This window comes from Pyxicephalus adspersus, chromosome 1 (genome assembly GCF_032062135.1).
Source record: "Pyxicephalus adspersus chromosome 1, UCB_Pads_2.0, whole genome shotgun sequence".
Taxonomy (NCBI): Eukaryota; Metazoa; Chordata; class Amphibia; order Anura; family Pyxicephalidae; genus Pyxicephalus; species Pyxicephalus adspersus.
The window spans coordinates 43,115,488-43,132,016 of NC_092858.1; the positions used below are offsets into that span (position 1 = coordinate 43,115,488).

The 16,529-nt window shown below is 36.6% G+C and overlaps 1 protein-coding gene across 1 annotated transcript in view; it reads left to right on the forward strand.

Moving 5' to 3' along the window:
• Positions 1-16,529, forward strand: part of ERBB3 (erb-b2 receptor tyrosine kinase 3) — a 54,361-nt gene extending 37,832 nt beyond the window's left edge. Inside the window, exons 12-28 of the mRNA XM_072408716.1 lie at positions 475-677; positions 1,779-1,911; positions 2,003-2,093; positions 2,221-2,375; positions 2,800-2,856; positions 4,686-4,827; positions 5,446-5,565; positions 5,683-5,781; positions 6,735-6,926; positions 7,187-7,342; positions 8,559-8,634; positions 8,952-9,098; positions 9,187-9,284; positions 9,848-10,027; positions 10,852-10,923; positions 11,829-12,096; positions 12,538-16,529. Of these exons, the coding sequence (XP_072264817.1) occupies positions 475-677; positions 1,779-1,911; positions 2,003-2,093; positions 2,221-2,375; positions 2,800-2,856; positions 4,686-4,827; positions 5,446-5,565; positions 5,683-5,781; positions 6,735-6,926; positions 7,187-7,342; positions 8,559-8,634; positions 8,952-9,098; positions 9,187-9,284; positions 9,848-10,027; positions 10,852-10,923; positions 11,829-12,096; positions 12,538-13,103 (2,755 nt within the window). The 3' untranslated portion in view covers positions 13,104-16,529. The remainder of the gene's footprint in view (positions 1-474; positions 678-1,778; positions 1,912-2,002; positions 2,094-2,220; positions 2,376-2,799; positions 2,857-4,685; positions 4,828-5,445; positions 5,566-5,682; positions 5,782-6,734; positions 6,927-7,186; positions 7,343-8,558; positions 8,635-8,951; positions 9,099-9,186; positions 9,285-9,847; positions 10,028-10,851; positions 10,924-11,828; positions 12,097-12,537) is intronic.

Consider the following 16,529-nt stretch of genomic DNA (forward strand, 5'->3'; position numbering starts at 1 on the left):
TCAGTTAACTAAGAATACCTATGCATATCAAAGGATCTAGTCTCATTTTACTGTAATGTACTTATGTTCAAAGTAACTGAAAAGAGTAGACAATAGAAGCCTGGTAACTAGCATTAATTTTATCTCCCTTCATAAGTGAATGGACTTATCACCTACTACATATTGTAGGCTTACAGGTTGACAAAGTAAATAAATTCCGCAGTGTATGCGCTGATTATGTTATATCATATGGAAAAAAATATTTAATATTAATTGCCCACATGTACACACGGATGGGAAAAAATTGACGACATTATTGGACAGGTTTGCTGATTTTGTAGATCAGGATTGGAAGAAATACTAATGTTTACAACTTTGTTAAAGATAAAAATCCACCCATTCATAACTGAAATAATAATGGACTTAACCTTTATTCTGAAGTGTTTATAGTTTGTTTTAGATGTCCTCCATTTGTGACCTTTCCTTTTTTTTCAGCCGAGGAGTCTCCCTGCTTATAATGAAAAACAGTAATGTGACATCTCTGGGGTTCCGCTCACTGCGGGATATTAGCGCTGGGAAGGTTTACATTACAGAAAATGAGAACCTTTGCTACTATAACACTATTAAATGGTCACGTTTATTTTCAACCAGACGACAAAACTTTGATTTGAAGAATAACAAAGCTGCAACTGCCTGTAGTAAGTATTGGTTTTGCAATGTATCTGTCTTCATGGTGACTGCACAGGAGCTGCCCATATTCCTGTCTGTGTCTATTCTATATTATTTGGCCTAGACATTTGTGCTGTGTTCATTCTAAACAAAACATCTAAAGAAATGTAAAATATTTGTTTCAGAAAGTAAAATATATGTTCCTGCTATTCATTGGTTGTAATAAAATATACCTAAAATATACAAACAATTTGCTTGTCTGGCAATTCGCATATGGCAATTAGAGAGGTCAGCAAATAGTCAATTTTGCCATCACATTACAGCTGCTGCTGGTAAATATTAAAAACAAAAAAGAGCAATAAGATTGAAATGCATGTGACCAGTTTTACATTCCTTCCACCTATATGCCCTGTTGCTGTAATGACATTTCTCTGCTGGGGCCCATTTGGGTCACATGTTTTTTTTTTTCTTTTTATGTTCCATCCTATTACCAATAATGTCACCAAAAGAGGAAAATCTTCCTGCAAAGCTGCCACAGACAGCAGTAGAAACCAGATAATTCATCTCTGATCCAGAAAAGTAGTTACTCCAAGATAGTTCAGCACGGTACTACTGGAAAAAGTTGTAGCAGACTAATTTTGATTTATGATACTTCAGCACAAAACTACTGGGGGAAGTTGTAGTCCGGTGTTAACTTGTGATAGTTAGCACAAAACTAATGGGAAAAGTTGTAGACCAATGTCAGCTTGAAATACTACAGCACCAAACTTCAGGGATAAGTTGTAGCAGACCAGTTTTAACTCATGATGCTTTAGGATTATTTACTGGGGGACAATGATAAGTGTGAACCGAGTCTAATGGATGACAAACGTGCTGTAGAAATTTGTAGCAGTTCAGTGTTAACACAAGATATTTCAGCACAACACATTGTAGGCTAAATGCTGAAGGATAGTTGAATTGCAAAGCACTTTAAGTACAAACATGATATATTAACATGTTGGAGCAGTATACAGACAGCAGTGGTATTATCATCACTAACAAAAGCCAGAAATTTGTATGAACAATACTGTCACTAAACACTGCATACTGCTCTATTCTAGTAATTCAAATGTTTATTTATCTATTCACAGTTGAGGAGAACAGAGTATGTGATCCACTTTGTTCTGATGCTGGATGCTGGGGTTCTGGGCCAAACCAGTGCCTGTCATGCAAGAACTTTAGCCGAGATGGTATATGTGTACCATTTTGCAACCTTTTGCAAGGGTAAACCTCAATAATGTTACGTTTATTAAGTGCTTACTTTGTTTGCTTATTCTTCCTCATTACAATTCACGTATCTAACTTTTATTTGTAGAGATAATAGGGAGTTTGCTAAGGATGGCCTTTGCCTCCAGTGTCATGCAGAGTGTCAGAAAATGGAAGAAAGTGTAACATGTAATGGAACGGTGAGTCCTGAATGTTGCATCCAATATTCCCTTTTTATATAGCATTATACTTACTTACATATACTTATATATAATTGCATGTCCTTGCCTTGTTTTATGTGATTTTTGTTTTTTTTTGTTCTTTCAGGGTGCAGATTCTTGCACTCAGTGTGCACACTACCGGGATGGGTCATTTTGTGTGTCCGAATGTCCTCAAGGATTTTTCACAGAAAAAGGACGAGTATATAAGTACTCTGGTCCAAATAAGATCTGTTTGCCTTGCCATGAGAACTGTACAGCGGGGTGAGTTTTCACTATTTCATTAATGGAAAATCGGTATAAAAGACTGCCATTTAGCCGGTAAATAACATTATTATTTCTAATGCCAGGACACTCAAATCTATTTATAACTGTCAAATACAAATAGAGTTCAGGAGATAATAATTCTACCCATTCTGTTTTCTTTTTTTGTGATCTAAAAAGATAGTAGAATAACAAGGTGTGAAACTTTTTTTTACAAGAAAACATCTTGTTTTTTTTGTCTTTTGTCTTTCTGGTTTTATATATCCTTTTTAAAACCAGGAAATAAATAGAGGAAGAATTACAATTACTTTCTTGGGCTGTTCTAGAGTAGTTTCTCTGGCCAATAAGACAATTCTGAGCTATGCTTCTTCATAGTATTATTGCTTTATTCACTCTGTACATGACAACCCATTCTCTGTGGCAGGTGTTATGGACCTGGGATAAACAATTGCATCAACCCAATTGAACTTCCACAGGAAAGGTAAATATCACATTGCATGCTAATTTTGTTATAAAAAGAGCACCTGTATCTGGGGAAAAATGAAATGCTGCCAAGGAGGAGGATAGCCAATGCTCATTATAAGCGAAAAACAATTATGCTTTACGAATTCAAGGAAATATTTTTTACCTGAAACAAAGAATAATGTGTGAATATTAGGAGATAGGAGATATGAAAGAATCTGTTGGGTATAATCTCTTTTAGGTATAAAATGTGTTATGGATCAATAATATTCCTAATTCCTAACAATAAAGTTTAGTGTTCAAATATTGTAATCCTTAATAACATGTAACCCTAGGAAATTTGATATTAAATAGGTTTACAACTTTACTGATAAATATGATCATTTCTCCTATCCCACTACAAGTAGAAAGAATAGTTATAGTAGACATATTGTTGAACTTGTCCTGGAATTTCCCTACACTTTCCAGTGGGTTGAATAGAAGTCACTATTCTTGGCTGTATTCCTTTTCTCAATAATAACTGGTATTGCATTGAGAGAGGAACTGTCCGGACAATCAGCTTGTGTTCCCCCCACAGGCAGTTTATGATGTCAGCCACATTTGCAGCAGCTGCATATAAATTAACAGAATTAAAAGAAGTGTGGAATAGCAAAAATTCAAATTAAAAAGCAATTGAGTAGATGCAAATGGCGGGAGAGTAATTGCAGGGCTGGGTTATATTGCCATTACATGACGCCCTTCCTGTCAGGATCATTTATACATTGGGAGGAAGGACAGGCTACTTTAATCATCCGTACTCTGAAATGACTTGTGCATGATGTAACTGCAATTATGGGCTCTCTGCCCCTTTTAATAGTACAATAGACTGATCTATAAACATTGTTTGTAGTAAACAAACACTTGCTGTTTTGTGTACACATATTTCACCGAGACACCTTCTTTTTAATACTGTAAGCTCTGTACAGACTTTCAATAAATAGGTTTTACAATTGATTACAATGAAGACAAACTGCACTGCTATCCAGCAGTATGTTCTGCTCTATAAAGAGGAGATAGGGAAGAAGGTGTGGAAGTGTCCCACTGCAGGGGACTACAGTAGTCTAATTAGTAGCCAGTCGTTTAGAAATTTGGCATGGTGGGTTGGTAATTGTTAAGCACCTGTACTGATGCTAGATCACAAATGATTGTTTGGGGCAAAGAAACTCTGTATGGACCCTATGATCCAAAATTCCTAGCTTTGAAATGTCTCCAACATGTTCAACAAAACTGGCCGTGTATTTCTGTTTCCATCATTAGGAGAAATAGTTATCGCATATCGCAATATTCAAAGCCAGAGGATAATTCTCTGTATACAAGAGGTGAATTTGACAGAGAGGAGTTACATAGTGCACGGTGTTGTTACAGCCTGCAATAAAAACAATCTGGCCCTTGCTGTAGAAAACAGCCCTGAAAAAGATACATAGGCTGTCATTGCTGCCCTGCTAGTTGGGTGGCTATTATTTTGACCAATCATTTTCTGTACTTTTTGTGTCACTGGCACAGAACAAGTATAGGAACTAATTTTCATTGCTGCATGCAAAATTTGAGTTATGTGACTCAGAAAGTGTAAAAGCCAGACAGGTTTTGTTTAAATGTTGCACCTGTTTGAAGAATAAAAAAGTTTGTGTTTCGCTGCCCTCTAGTGAACAGTATGGTAACGCATTCAAAAGTTGTAGTTATTATACAAATATAGAAATGCTTTATAAATAAAAAGTTTACAAATACCATTCTAAAGTAGCACTTTTACTGTGAAATTGATATCGTGTTTTCATCTGTGACAAAGGTTTTTTTTTCTTTGTCTGTCTACAGTAAAATGCAGGCTATGGTGGCAGTATCAATTGTAGTTTCCCTCTTTGTGCTGTGTTGTTGCGTCCTGTTGGCTCTTCTGTACTGGAGAGGTTTGAAAATCCGCAAGAAGCGAGCTATGAGGCGCTACTTGGAGCGGGCAGAGGTAGGTCACATCTAGCATCTCTTTAGAATGTACTTTGCAAATATACATTACGATGTTTACAGATACAACCCAGTTCCAAAAACTGTAGTCAGGGTAAAGGTGGGATAGCAGCTTCTTTAGGCTTAGACATTTGTTTTAAACCATAAACTTCACACACAAAAACACTATTTAATGCAGATATCCATTAAAATCAGGAAATGTATTTTTCAAATGCAACAAAGTACTGCAAGTACCTAAATTTAACTTGATTTCAACCTCTTTTATTGCACAGCAGGACTGGGGGATGGGGGGCTGTTTATCTGTTTAATGCTGCTCCCTTTATTGTCCAATCTGTCTACTTAGTGCAAGCTACAAGTCAAATTATTTGGCAGGTATATATATATATATATATATATATATATATATGTAAAGTATATTTTTGCCTGAGTTCAAGTTAAGCTGACTATTGTTAGCCCTTCTTAATTTTTTAAATTTTTCATAGGACAGAAAATCTAAACATGCTTAATTTTTTAACACATGTAACCACAGTAAACACCATTGTAGTTGCATCTGTAAACTTTGCGTACCTTATTGGCTGTCAGAATAAAAAACCTAATTATACTACAATATTATCTACAGTGTCCTGAAATGATGGACCCCTCAGAAAAGTCCAATACAGTCCAAGCTCGTATATTCAAAAGCACTGAGCTGAAGAAGCTGAAGATCTTGGGCTCGGGGGTGTTTGGCGTAGTACACAAGGTATGACATTTTCAGTGAAAAGTTTATTTCATACATGTCTGTGGGTGTGTGTTGCTTTTGATGTTTTCTATTGCGCCATTCTCTTCCTTTCCATTACTCACCCTTTATTCCCTGTAGGGTGTTTGGATTCCAGAGGGAGACTCTGTTAAGATTCCAGTCAGCATCAAATTTATACAAGATCGGAATGGCTCCCAGACATTTCACGCTGTTACAGATGTAAGTGTAATAACTGATGTGAAAATATTAGCACAATCATTACATCCTATGTTGTATGCAGAGGCAAACATAGAATAAAAACGAAAAGAACGAAAGAACATACATTTTAGTGAAATATAGGCTTAAAAAATGTATCATATACAACATTTTAAAACATTATTGGTGAACCCTATGCATGTGTAAAATTAAAACATATTTAGACGCATTGAAAAAAATATATGAATTTGTCTGTGATATTGGCTTCTGTAATCCTCTGTACAGAAAGATTAAAAGTGTGTGTAGGATCAGCACTAGAAGCCAGTAAACAGGACAAATAAAAGTCAAAGCATATTAGTAACAAACTCTTTACAGAATCCCCTTGTACATCTCATACAACAACCTGGGGCTCTCCAGGCCATCTGTTTCATTAAATGGGTCTGGAGTACAGTCTATTGATTTACCATTTACACATCAGGTAACAGAACTAACAATGGATGTGAAGAGATGTCAGATTATTTTGTAAGGAATATGTGTAAACTTACTGTCAATGGATGCTGACACAGTGGCCTTGATTAAATAAAGCTCTCCAAGGCTGGAGAATATACACTTTCATCAATAAAGCTGGGTGATCCAGCAAACCTGGAATGGATCTGGGTCAGGATTCAAAACAATTAGCAAATGACTTTTAGGAAATCAATTACAGGATTTCTGGATCACCCAGCTTCACCAAAGTATTCTCTCCAGGCTTGATGAGCTTTAATAAATCAGGCCCAGTGACTTATGGTTAGCTGTAGCTCACAAATCTGTGACAGATATTAAATCTAAGTTTATTTGTATCATACATGTTTAAATGCTTTTCATCTGTGGGTGGGAGGTTTTAAAGATGGCCATAGTGCTTGTGAGGATAATAAATTAATCCAATCATCTGTGTACATTACATGTCTTGCTTTAAAGTTTTTCTCTTAACTCTACAGCATATGTTGGCGATGGGATCCCTGGATCACCCCTGTATTGTGAGATTATTGGGTATCTGTCCAGGAACACAGCTACAGCTGGTTACCCAGCTTCTTCCAATGGGGTCATTACTTCAGTACGTTCGCCAAAATAAGAACACCAGTGCTATTGGTCCTCAAATGCTATTGAACTGGTGTGTGCAGATTGCTAAGGTGAGATTTCTAAACTGCATGGAAACAAGAGTATGATTTTTTTTAAATTAATGTATGATATACATTTACAGACTCCTAAGATACTAAAACTACTAAGATATGTCACAGGCATTTTATCACCATTTAAAAGGAAAACATTAAGTAACATTCTAGACAGAGCATTCAGGTTTACCAGCAGAATCCAGAAATGTTAAGAGAAATGAGAGTTGCCCCAGCCATTTTTGTTTTCTGTATTAATAGGTTTCTCTCTTGTTGCACAGGGCATGTATTACCTTGAAGAACATCGCATGGTTCACAGAAACCTCTCTGCTCGGAACATCCTCATGAAAACAGTCAATCATGTACAAGTGTCAGATTTTGGTGTGGCAGATCTGTTGTACCCAGATGATAAGAAATATTGCTACAATGAAATTAAGGTAACATTATAAATCACAAAGTTTAATGTTTCTTTAATGCTGCGATTTTTCAGTATGTATTGGGGATAACTGTGGGTACTAAGTGGATTTGTGCAGCAAGCAAAGTCATACCTTGAATTTATGAATGGAGTAGCTGTAGGAAGTAGGGATGTAATGATGCTCTCTCTGCATCATCATATGAAAGCCCAAGACACTGTGGCTGGATGTCATTCAAAATTGAAGATCAAGGGCAACTTGTGGCAGGAAGAAAATACTGCAAGGGGCATTATTGGGAAGAGGAGATAGGTATTTAGGTCAGGTTTTTGCTGCTTTTTTGGCCTAAGTACCTGTTAAAGCACTTTCTTGGTTTGCCTGGAGTTGGTCTTTAGGTTTACTCAGTAGTATATGAGTGTTAGTGTTACAGGAAGGATAAATTTGGCAAGAATGTTAGGGTTACAAGAAATATTTGTGTTAGGGTTATAGGAGGTTTTAAAATGAAGAGGAGCCTAATAGGACAATAAACTTCACCCTAGACTTTACTCTTGCACCGGTTTACGGACTCCTCTCCTGTAATAAAAAAAAACTAGTCCTTTTCTCCCTGTCTGTATTGCCCGTGACCAGCTCCTTTCATTCATTGGATTTCTGGGCTTTTAATAATAGATGCTCAGCTTCATATGTGGGCATTACCGTGGCTTATTGATTTTTGGAAGCGAACCATATCAGCCCGTCCCACCATGATCTGCCTGTATTGCACTGGATTTAACATCAGGTTGAGGTTTATTTAGTATTTTCATTTTTGAGGGGAAAAGCAGGAATCGGAGGAAGACAGTTTAAACTCCAGGTTTAAGACATGAAATCACCTCAGCAGCTCTAAACAAAAACCTGCCAGTAATGATTTCCTAGCACTGAAAGTTAATTTATTCCCAGGATGTGTTTGCATTTGTACATTTTACTTACTACAGTCCTGTAACAGCCCCGAACCTCTCGGATTGCAAGAAGCCCTGCCACCTCCACCCCCTGCACCTTTCAATTTCCTTTTCCATATCAGATCTCTGGGGCTGTTTGATCAATATGCAAAGTATGTGAGCAAATATGCAGGCATTCCCTATTTCTGTTTACTGTTACTCATTCTCTTGTGTAAGTTTATATCTTGTCCTTTTTGTGTGAGAAATAGTAATTCCTATATTCCATTTAACTGCACCAAAGTTATGCCCCCTTTATTTTGTACCCTACAGAGACACCCATTAAGTGGATGGCTTTGGAAAGCATACACTTTGGCAAATACACCCATCAAAGTGACGTGTGGAGTTATGGTAAGTGTAAGAGCTGTGTTGTCTCATTTTATGTACTGTAGTGATAGAGACAAAAGGTTACAACCCTGACATATACAGCACACTTCTGGATGATGACAATTTCTATGCATTGGCTTTAGCCAACAAACTATTGATTTTGGACCCATTGCCAGATTTTACATTAGCTATAGTGTGCTATAGTGAACCTTGCCTTTAATAATAAACCCGCCCGGAGAAGCTTACAGAAACCCATAAATACTCTCCGGGACTGCCAGTTTAGCTCTGAAGATTCATTGCCTATACTTATTATGAACTTTATTTTTTGCTGTCTCATGTAGGAGTAACACTGTGGGAAATGATGACATTTGGAGATGAGCCATATCCAGGTATTCGTTTGTCTGAAGTGCCAGACCTATTGGAAAAAGGCGAGAGACTTCCCCAGCCAGTTATCAGTACCATTGATGTCTACATGGTCATGGTGAAATGTAGGTCACTGCTAATCATTAGGCACACATTTCAGAAATGTGTTCTTCATGGTAAGAACTCTAACTTTTATTTATGTGCTGTGTTTAGGTTGGATGATTGATGAAAAGGTACGACCTACATTCAAAGAACTGGGTAATGAGTTCACTCGTATGGCCCGTGATCCACCTCGGTACCTGGTCATAAAGGTGAGATTCCTGGTGTTTCCCTGTGTTCTATTACACAGATTACATTTCTGAGGAACAAAGTCATGTGGGATAACTATGCGGGCAGTAACAAATTCAGGAGTTTTTATTGTATACTTTGTCTGTTTTTTTACTGGTTTATTAATTTAAGTATTTATAAATTCAGATTGTATGACCAAATAACAGCTAAAAAAAATTAATTCACTTTGCACTTTGCTTCTTGTAAGAGCATTGTAGTGTTTTTACAAGCTGAATTATTACCAGAGATGTTTGGGTTTACTCGTTAAAAAACGACAAACAGCAATAATTATCTGCAAAGAATAGCCCCTTATAACAGCCAATCTGAATTTAGTTTACTAAATTGTTGGTAGGTGAATTCCAACTGGTAGCTATGGTCTACTGCACTTTTTGCTGATTTTGACTCAATAAATAAGCCCATAATTTCAGATCAGGCAAGAACCAAGCCAGACTTTTTTGTATCCTTTCCATACTAAAGCCTTGTAGAAAAGACCAACTGTTCCTTCATGTGATGTAATGTGACGTCTGTGACATTTTTTTTTAAACAGCGGGACAGTGAAGTTCCACAGTCTCCTAGCTTTGGAGAACCGCCAGAACTGACTGAAAAAGAAGTGGAGGGGATTGATACTGATTTAGACACAGAGCTAGAAGAAGATGAAGATATAAATTCACATCCTAAAACTCCTACCACTGTCTATGCATCACGGCAGAGAATAGACTATGCAAGGGTAAGGACCAAAGACAATAATAAAAAAAAAAAAGTCTTCATTGCAGGGTTTTGTCAAAGTTTTGTTTACCAATCCTTAACTATTTCTGTCCTTTCCAGTGCATTTGCTGAAATTGTCCTAAAATCCTTGCTAAAAGTTTTTTGTCTTAACAATATGCACTAAAACAGTTGGGAGTCATAACCAAAGCAATATTCAGTTAGGGACTTTTCAAAGACATATGTGTCCGTAATTGTTACTGGGATCGCCAGTACCATGAAAGATGCACAGTACAATTAGATTTTGATAAACATACCCATTCTGAAGATAGTATGATATTGAGTGATGATTATATATTTGTAGACAATTTGTAGACTCCTGTGTTATTGTTTGTATCTTTCATTTGCAACCCCTATTTAATGTACAGGGCTGTGCCGGTGCTTAAATACGATTTATTAATAGTAATATTATAGTTCCTCACAAGTGGACCTTTACTAGCTTCCTGCTCCCCCTCATCTTTGTATAGAAGGTAACTGTAATCTCTGTTATTCAAGGCCCTTAAGCATTCTGCTGTGCTCTGGCAATAATATACCCTGAGGAATGTCAAATTGTGCCTACAAACCTGACTGGCCTTTAACGGCATTGTGTAGTGATCATGGAATTACTAAAGATTTTCTGTTTCACATAACATCTGAGCAGACTATGGGCAAGTGCAAGTCATTAGTTCCTACACGCTAATTTTTATTTTTAGATTAGGACTATAAGTAAATCAGGTTTCATATGGTTTCTTTTAAAGAGCTTACAAGCAGAAGCAGCATTTTAAGTTTCTTAATGCATTGATGTTTCAGAGTCAAAGTATGCAAGGTTCTCTTGCTGGGTATCTTCCAATGAACCAGACCTCTGGCAGCATTACTAAAAAGGTAACCAGCTAAATCTATTCAAACTCCAACTCTATGAATTCCTTTTTTTGTTCTTAATATTATACTATTTATCTATTATAATGTATCCAAGGTCTAAAATGCTATTATTTCCTTTGTCTACTAATATTCACATGCTTTCTTTTCCTTTCTTTTTCCTCTGTTTTCCTAATGTTGCAAAAAACATATATATATATATATATATATATATATATATAAATCTTTGAAATGTAACCAGATCACACAACAAAATGGCTTAGTCACTCTGACCATAAAAGTGATGTTTGGAAGATCTTTCAACCATATTGTCAAAAGATATGAAATTTGGATAAACTCCAGACAGAACCCTGTGTAGTTGCCACAGTCTATTTCTATTAACCTAGTTATTCTTAGACATGCACTGACTGAGCATCTGGGCTATCCCTGCATCAAGTCTTCATCTGAAGTTTAGAATAAAAGTGTTTTTCCCTCGCTTTTTGCAACTAGCTATACTTACCTATCTTTCATTTTTCCACTATTTTGGCCCCTTGGAGCTCTGATGTGCCCTGTTTGAGCTCCAAGGCACTTTTTGAAGATTACACAGGGACTAGGATTATCCTAATCCCTGGGACAGTTTCCCAAACCTTATGCATCAGTTATGGGTGTCTGGATGGCCAATCATGAAGCAACAGAGCTATCACTGTGTTTGAATCACATGCTCCATATTCCCTTAATTTCTAGGTATAATTTATTGCTAATAGTGGCTAAATTGAGGGGTGAAGAAGACTTGCATCTGCCATTTTTTTGTATTTCGTGTAAACAGCCTAATAATCTGTCTGATCATGTCATTGGATACTATAGAGATGTACAGAAATTGTTTAGCGTTATTAGAGGAGAAAGTATATCTTTTTCTTTCCTTATTTTTGTAGGGCTCAATGCAACGTATTGACCACATGTCCAGACGGGGGACAAGAAGAAGGGAGGACTCCTTAGGCCGCACAGTATCGGAGTCATCAGAGGGCTGTTGTACGTTATCTGATATGGACACAGCAGAATATATGTCATATGGTGGTGGAAGCTTGAGTCGCAGCTCTCGCTCTCGCCTGGACAGTGCCTATCGTTCTCAAAGGGAAAGCCTTCTTCCTAGTACTCCAGATACCGATAGCGAGTACATTATGCCAGAGCTTAGCCAAGGAGGTGTGTATGAATATGCATTTTACAATTTTAATATTTTAGCATAAATAATTTTAACAAATCAAAAAAAAAATATTATGAAAAATATCTCAGGTACACATTTAAACGCTATATTCCAGGTTAATTGCTGTATTTGTAGGGTTTCATTACAAATTCATGTAAGCGGTCACATGAGGCAGATACACGAGGTACTACTTCTCAGCTCTTAGTATAAGGTCATAGGTCCCTTTGTACTGTGAGTTTTCTCAGAGAATACCATTGGTCAGATTCATTTGGGGGGCTTAAGCATGAAACAGTGGTAAGGAAAAATAAGCCAAATATTAATAAATAAATTACATCTACAAATCTTGATTTTATTAACCTAAAACCATATAAAGGTTTAAGTGATTTTTTCAACATAAACATAAAAGACATACCTAAAACTGATCATTGCTATTCCCACAGGCATTTCCCGGGACAGTACACTGAAATCCCTTGAATCGGGGTCTTTGACACCATGCATGCCCAGTGAAGATGATGATGATGAATATGAATATATGAACAGGAAAAAGCAGCCATCTGAGAGGTTGGAGTATGAATACATGGACATCCGGGGGGCAGGGGATTCAAGCAGCGAATGCAGAACATCTACAGGAGGGGACAATAAAGATGATAATTATGACTATGGGAACAAGGAGGAATATGAATATATGAATGAACAGAGAAGAAGCAACAGCCAAGACCTGATAAGTGAAGATGCAGAGGAGTATACTTACATGAATCGAAATAGCAGAACGAGAAAGGACAGCACTTCAAATGAAAAACAGGGCTACGAGGACATGAACTTAATGGCTTGCCGCCCTAAGTCCTCAGAGAAACCCCCAGTGATCCCACAATCATGCCACAGAGAGGCACTACAAAAAGGGTACATTCAGCCACTTCGAGAACTGGAAGTGAAAGACTGTGCATTTGATAATCCAGACTATTGGCACAGCCGCCTGTTTGTCAAAAGTGACATGCAAAGAACATAAGAAATGGAGACAGTAAGTCTCCAAAACAAACTCACGCCTACTTCACTGTATGTTTTCTACTCAAAAGGGACATTTTTGTGCTACCTCTTCATCTTTGAGATCAGCAGTTGGAAGCAGCTTGCTGTTAGCAGAGTTTATATAAGGGAAACTAAATGAGCCACAGAATACCTTACATTCTCAAACCAATCGTAGGAGAAGATCGGTCATTTTATTGAAAAAAGCAGAATATGCAGACCATCTCAGAAATTCATAATGATCACTTGCTAGGACTGACTCCAGTAGGTGAAAGTCTGTAAAATTTTAATGAAGGATTGTGAGAAGAGTAGCATTTTCTTGTTCAGTTTAAATGAAGAATAATGTCTATACTCCTAAGGGGTAGGATTAACAAGAAGTTGTATGTATGAAATATTTCAATATACAGTAAGCACAAACGGCAATTTGCTTTGCTGCCTGATTAAAGAAAGCACGAATGATCAAAATGCCTAGAATAAGGCATATGTATGAACATGGTAGTTTATCTTTGTCCCAAAGACTGCAAATATGTATGATGTATAGATCAAGGAGAATATGTTATTCTCCATAAACTAATGCACAGTTAATTACTACACTGCCACAACGGTGACCACTCAGATAATTATACCACATTTCTAGAATAGCAGATCTTGTGTAATCACAGATTTATATTGTAGAATTATCCCTAGGATAGTTCTACAATATAATTTTTTTGGTCAAGCCATAGCTGAAAGCAACAGAATAGTCACTTTGGTTTTGACGTTTAGCAGTCTTTTGATTATTTGATTGTTTCTGTAAAGAAGTCCCTTACATTTATTTGGTTGCCAGGGATTTGCAGCACTTTATTGGTCTATGCCCAGTAGAAGACCTTGCAACATGTGTCTTCCTTTCTTATATAGATCACTGCCATTTATGCCAATTATCCTTCTAATATTTTCTCTACCTTATTAATGTAACATATTTTAGGGCCCCACAACTCTTCAGCAAAATGTAGTTTAATTCATGAGATGAATTTAAAATGAGAATATAATTTCTAATGAAATTCTATACAGACATTTCCCATTCATTACCCTATGTACAAAACTTCCTAAGCATTAAAGTAGGTGGCAGTGTATTTTAATCACACCAAAATATATATGATATATTAAAGGGATATAAATGTAAATAAAAGGTGCATCTCAGTCAAAACTGAAAAACCTATAATGAATACAGGGCACATAATCTATTTACTCATGACTTTAGTAACTGCCATGTTACTAGTAATCTGGACACGACATCAGCTGAGCCATGTGATTATCAAGCCGCATATTATCAGCTCCATTCTTGGTAAGATCTGTGAGAACTTCCTAAGGGTGGAACATTGGGGTCCACTAGCACTTTTAGGAGACTTATGGCATCAATCAATTAAATTTTAGTGTGTTTTGGACAGTAGTGTTCAGTATCATGAATTCAATTGTTGCTGTGTAAATATGATTTCAATATGCAGAACAGAAAGTGGAGCTCATACCCTGCTATAAGCATTATATTACTGAATAGTCTCTACACTGAATATATTTCTGGGAGTTTACATTTTTGTAGCATTGCATATTACTTATGAAGGAAAAGAGCAACTTACAAACATTGCATGGATTATAGACCTGGAGTTTGATAGGATGTTGATATGGAATAACAAACCATTCAGGCTATTAAATAAAACTGGTTGAAACCTTTAACCTCAGGGCACAACATCAAAAGAAACTTACATTAGTTGGGTCAAAAATATTTATCCAACAGCCCATTGTTCTGCTGTGTCAGGTATAAAGCATGTGTCTGGTAGGTCCATTTTTACATCAATATTATGAAACACGATCATTCCATATTTATGTTGGGTACCAAACACTTTTTGGATGTACTTGCCAAGATTATACTTTGTACCGTATGTACCATTAACTGCTAGATGGAGTTTAGTCACAATGATTTACCAAACATGGTGGATACTTCAGCCAATAATTTTGTGTTTGACTCTATGTATTTGGCTGCTGCTACGTGTTCTTGTGTGATCTGTTCATCTTTAATGTCATGAATGTCATATTGATGTATAACTCTTCCTATCACGGATTCAACAGCTCCAATGTCTTCAAGGACCCATGTGTAGTCAGGTTAAAGCAGAACTAAACCCAGTGCATATTCACTTGCTACCATTTCATCACTGGCACCGCCATCTTTCCTTTTATCTCTTCCTCATTCCGATTTTTGGCCATCCTGGTTGGCTGGTGGGACTTCATGCAGACCTGACACCCGCAGGGGAATCCAGGTTGTGCCGGATATCCTGGCAACCAACACTGCATGAAACAATCGGACAGGTAAGAATGCTTATTGCAGAAGGGATATTGTCTGTCCATTGCTGAAATAAAGCCCCGCCTGATGCAAGAATGATTAAAGTGTAACTTTAGTTCTATTTTTGGGTATGTTGCAGATTACTGTAATTATTGATGAACAAAGTAAAAAGTGTGGACTTTGGAGTATATTAATAAGTTTGCTTGATGTGATTCATTAAACATTCAGTCCATGTGTATCTTCCTTGTACATAGGTTCTACATTGATTGACGTGTAGTCAGTATTTGGTCACATTCACTGCTTTATACATACGCTCCTTTCTGTTTTATCAGAAAGCACTTGGTTGGTACTGATAATACTATCATCAGTATGAGCTATGTTTCCGCCTTGGGCCATGGGCTGAAGTTCTATTAAATTGATGACAATGTGCATTTTGCACTGAGGTAACTCCGAAGTATACAGTTAACAGACGTGTTATACATTAATGTTTGTTTCTTGTATAATAAAATACATTTTTATATAAATGTACAGATTTTTTTACTGATTAAAATAGACCAAGTGACACCACTGAGAGCAAATCTTCCTTCATCAGTTTTTTTTCATAACAAAGATGAATGTAGCCTTTTTATCTGCTAAACCAATAATAAAAATAAATCAAATAGCAATGAAATGAGGCTGTGATGTCACCTAGATCATGTGACCGGTACATACATCGAAAGACTGAGGCTTATGACTACTAATGTAACTCACACAATGCCCAGCAGTGCTGTATGTTCTTTGAATAGCCTAAAACAAGTTCTCCGAATAACAAGCTTGTAAATAATTGACTGTGTTCCTTTGTGTTTGTACATCTTTGTGAAATGACATTCTTTGAACATTGCTATTCAGAATTTATTTTTGTACATTATTTTTGTACTTCATAAACAAGCATTGAGGAGTGCGTGGTTATTTTACATGCTCTCGTGTGTGACAAAATGACTTTATTACAACAAATGCAATGTAAAAGGAAGCAGTATTCTGTAGTCTCTGTTTTAGAGATCAAGAGAGACATGTCATATGTTGAAAATGTATAAATTAAAATATGTTTTGTACACAAAA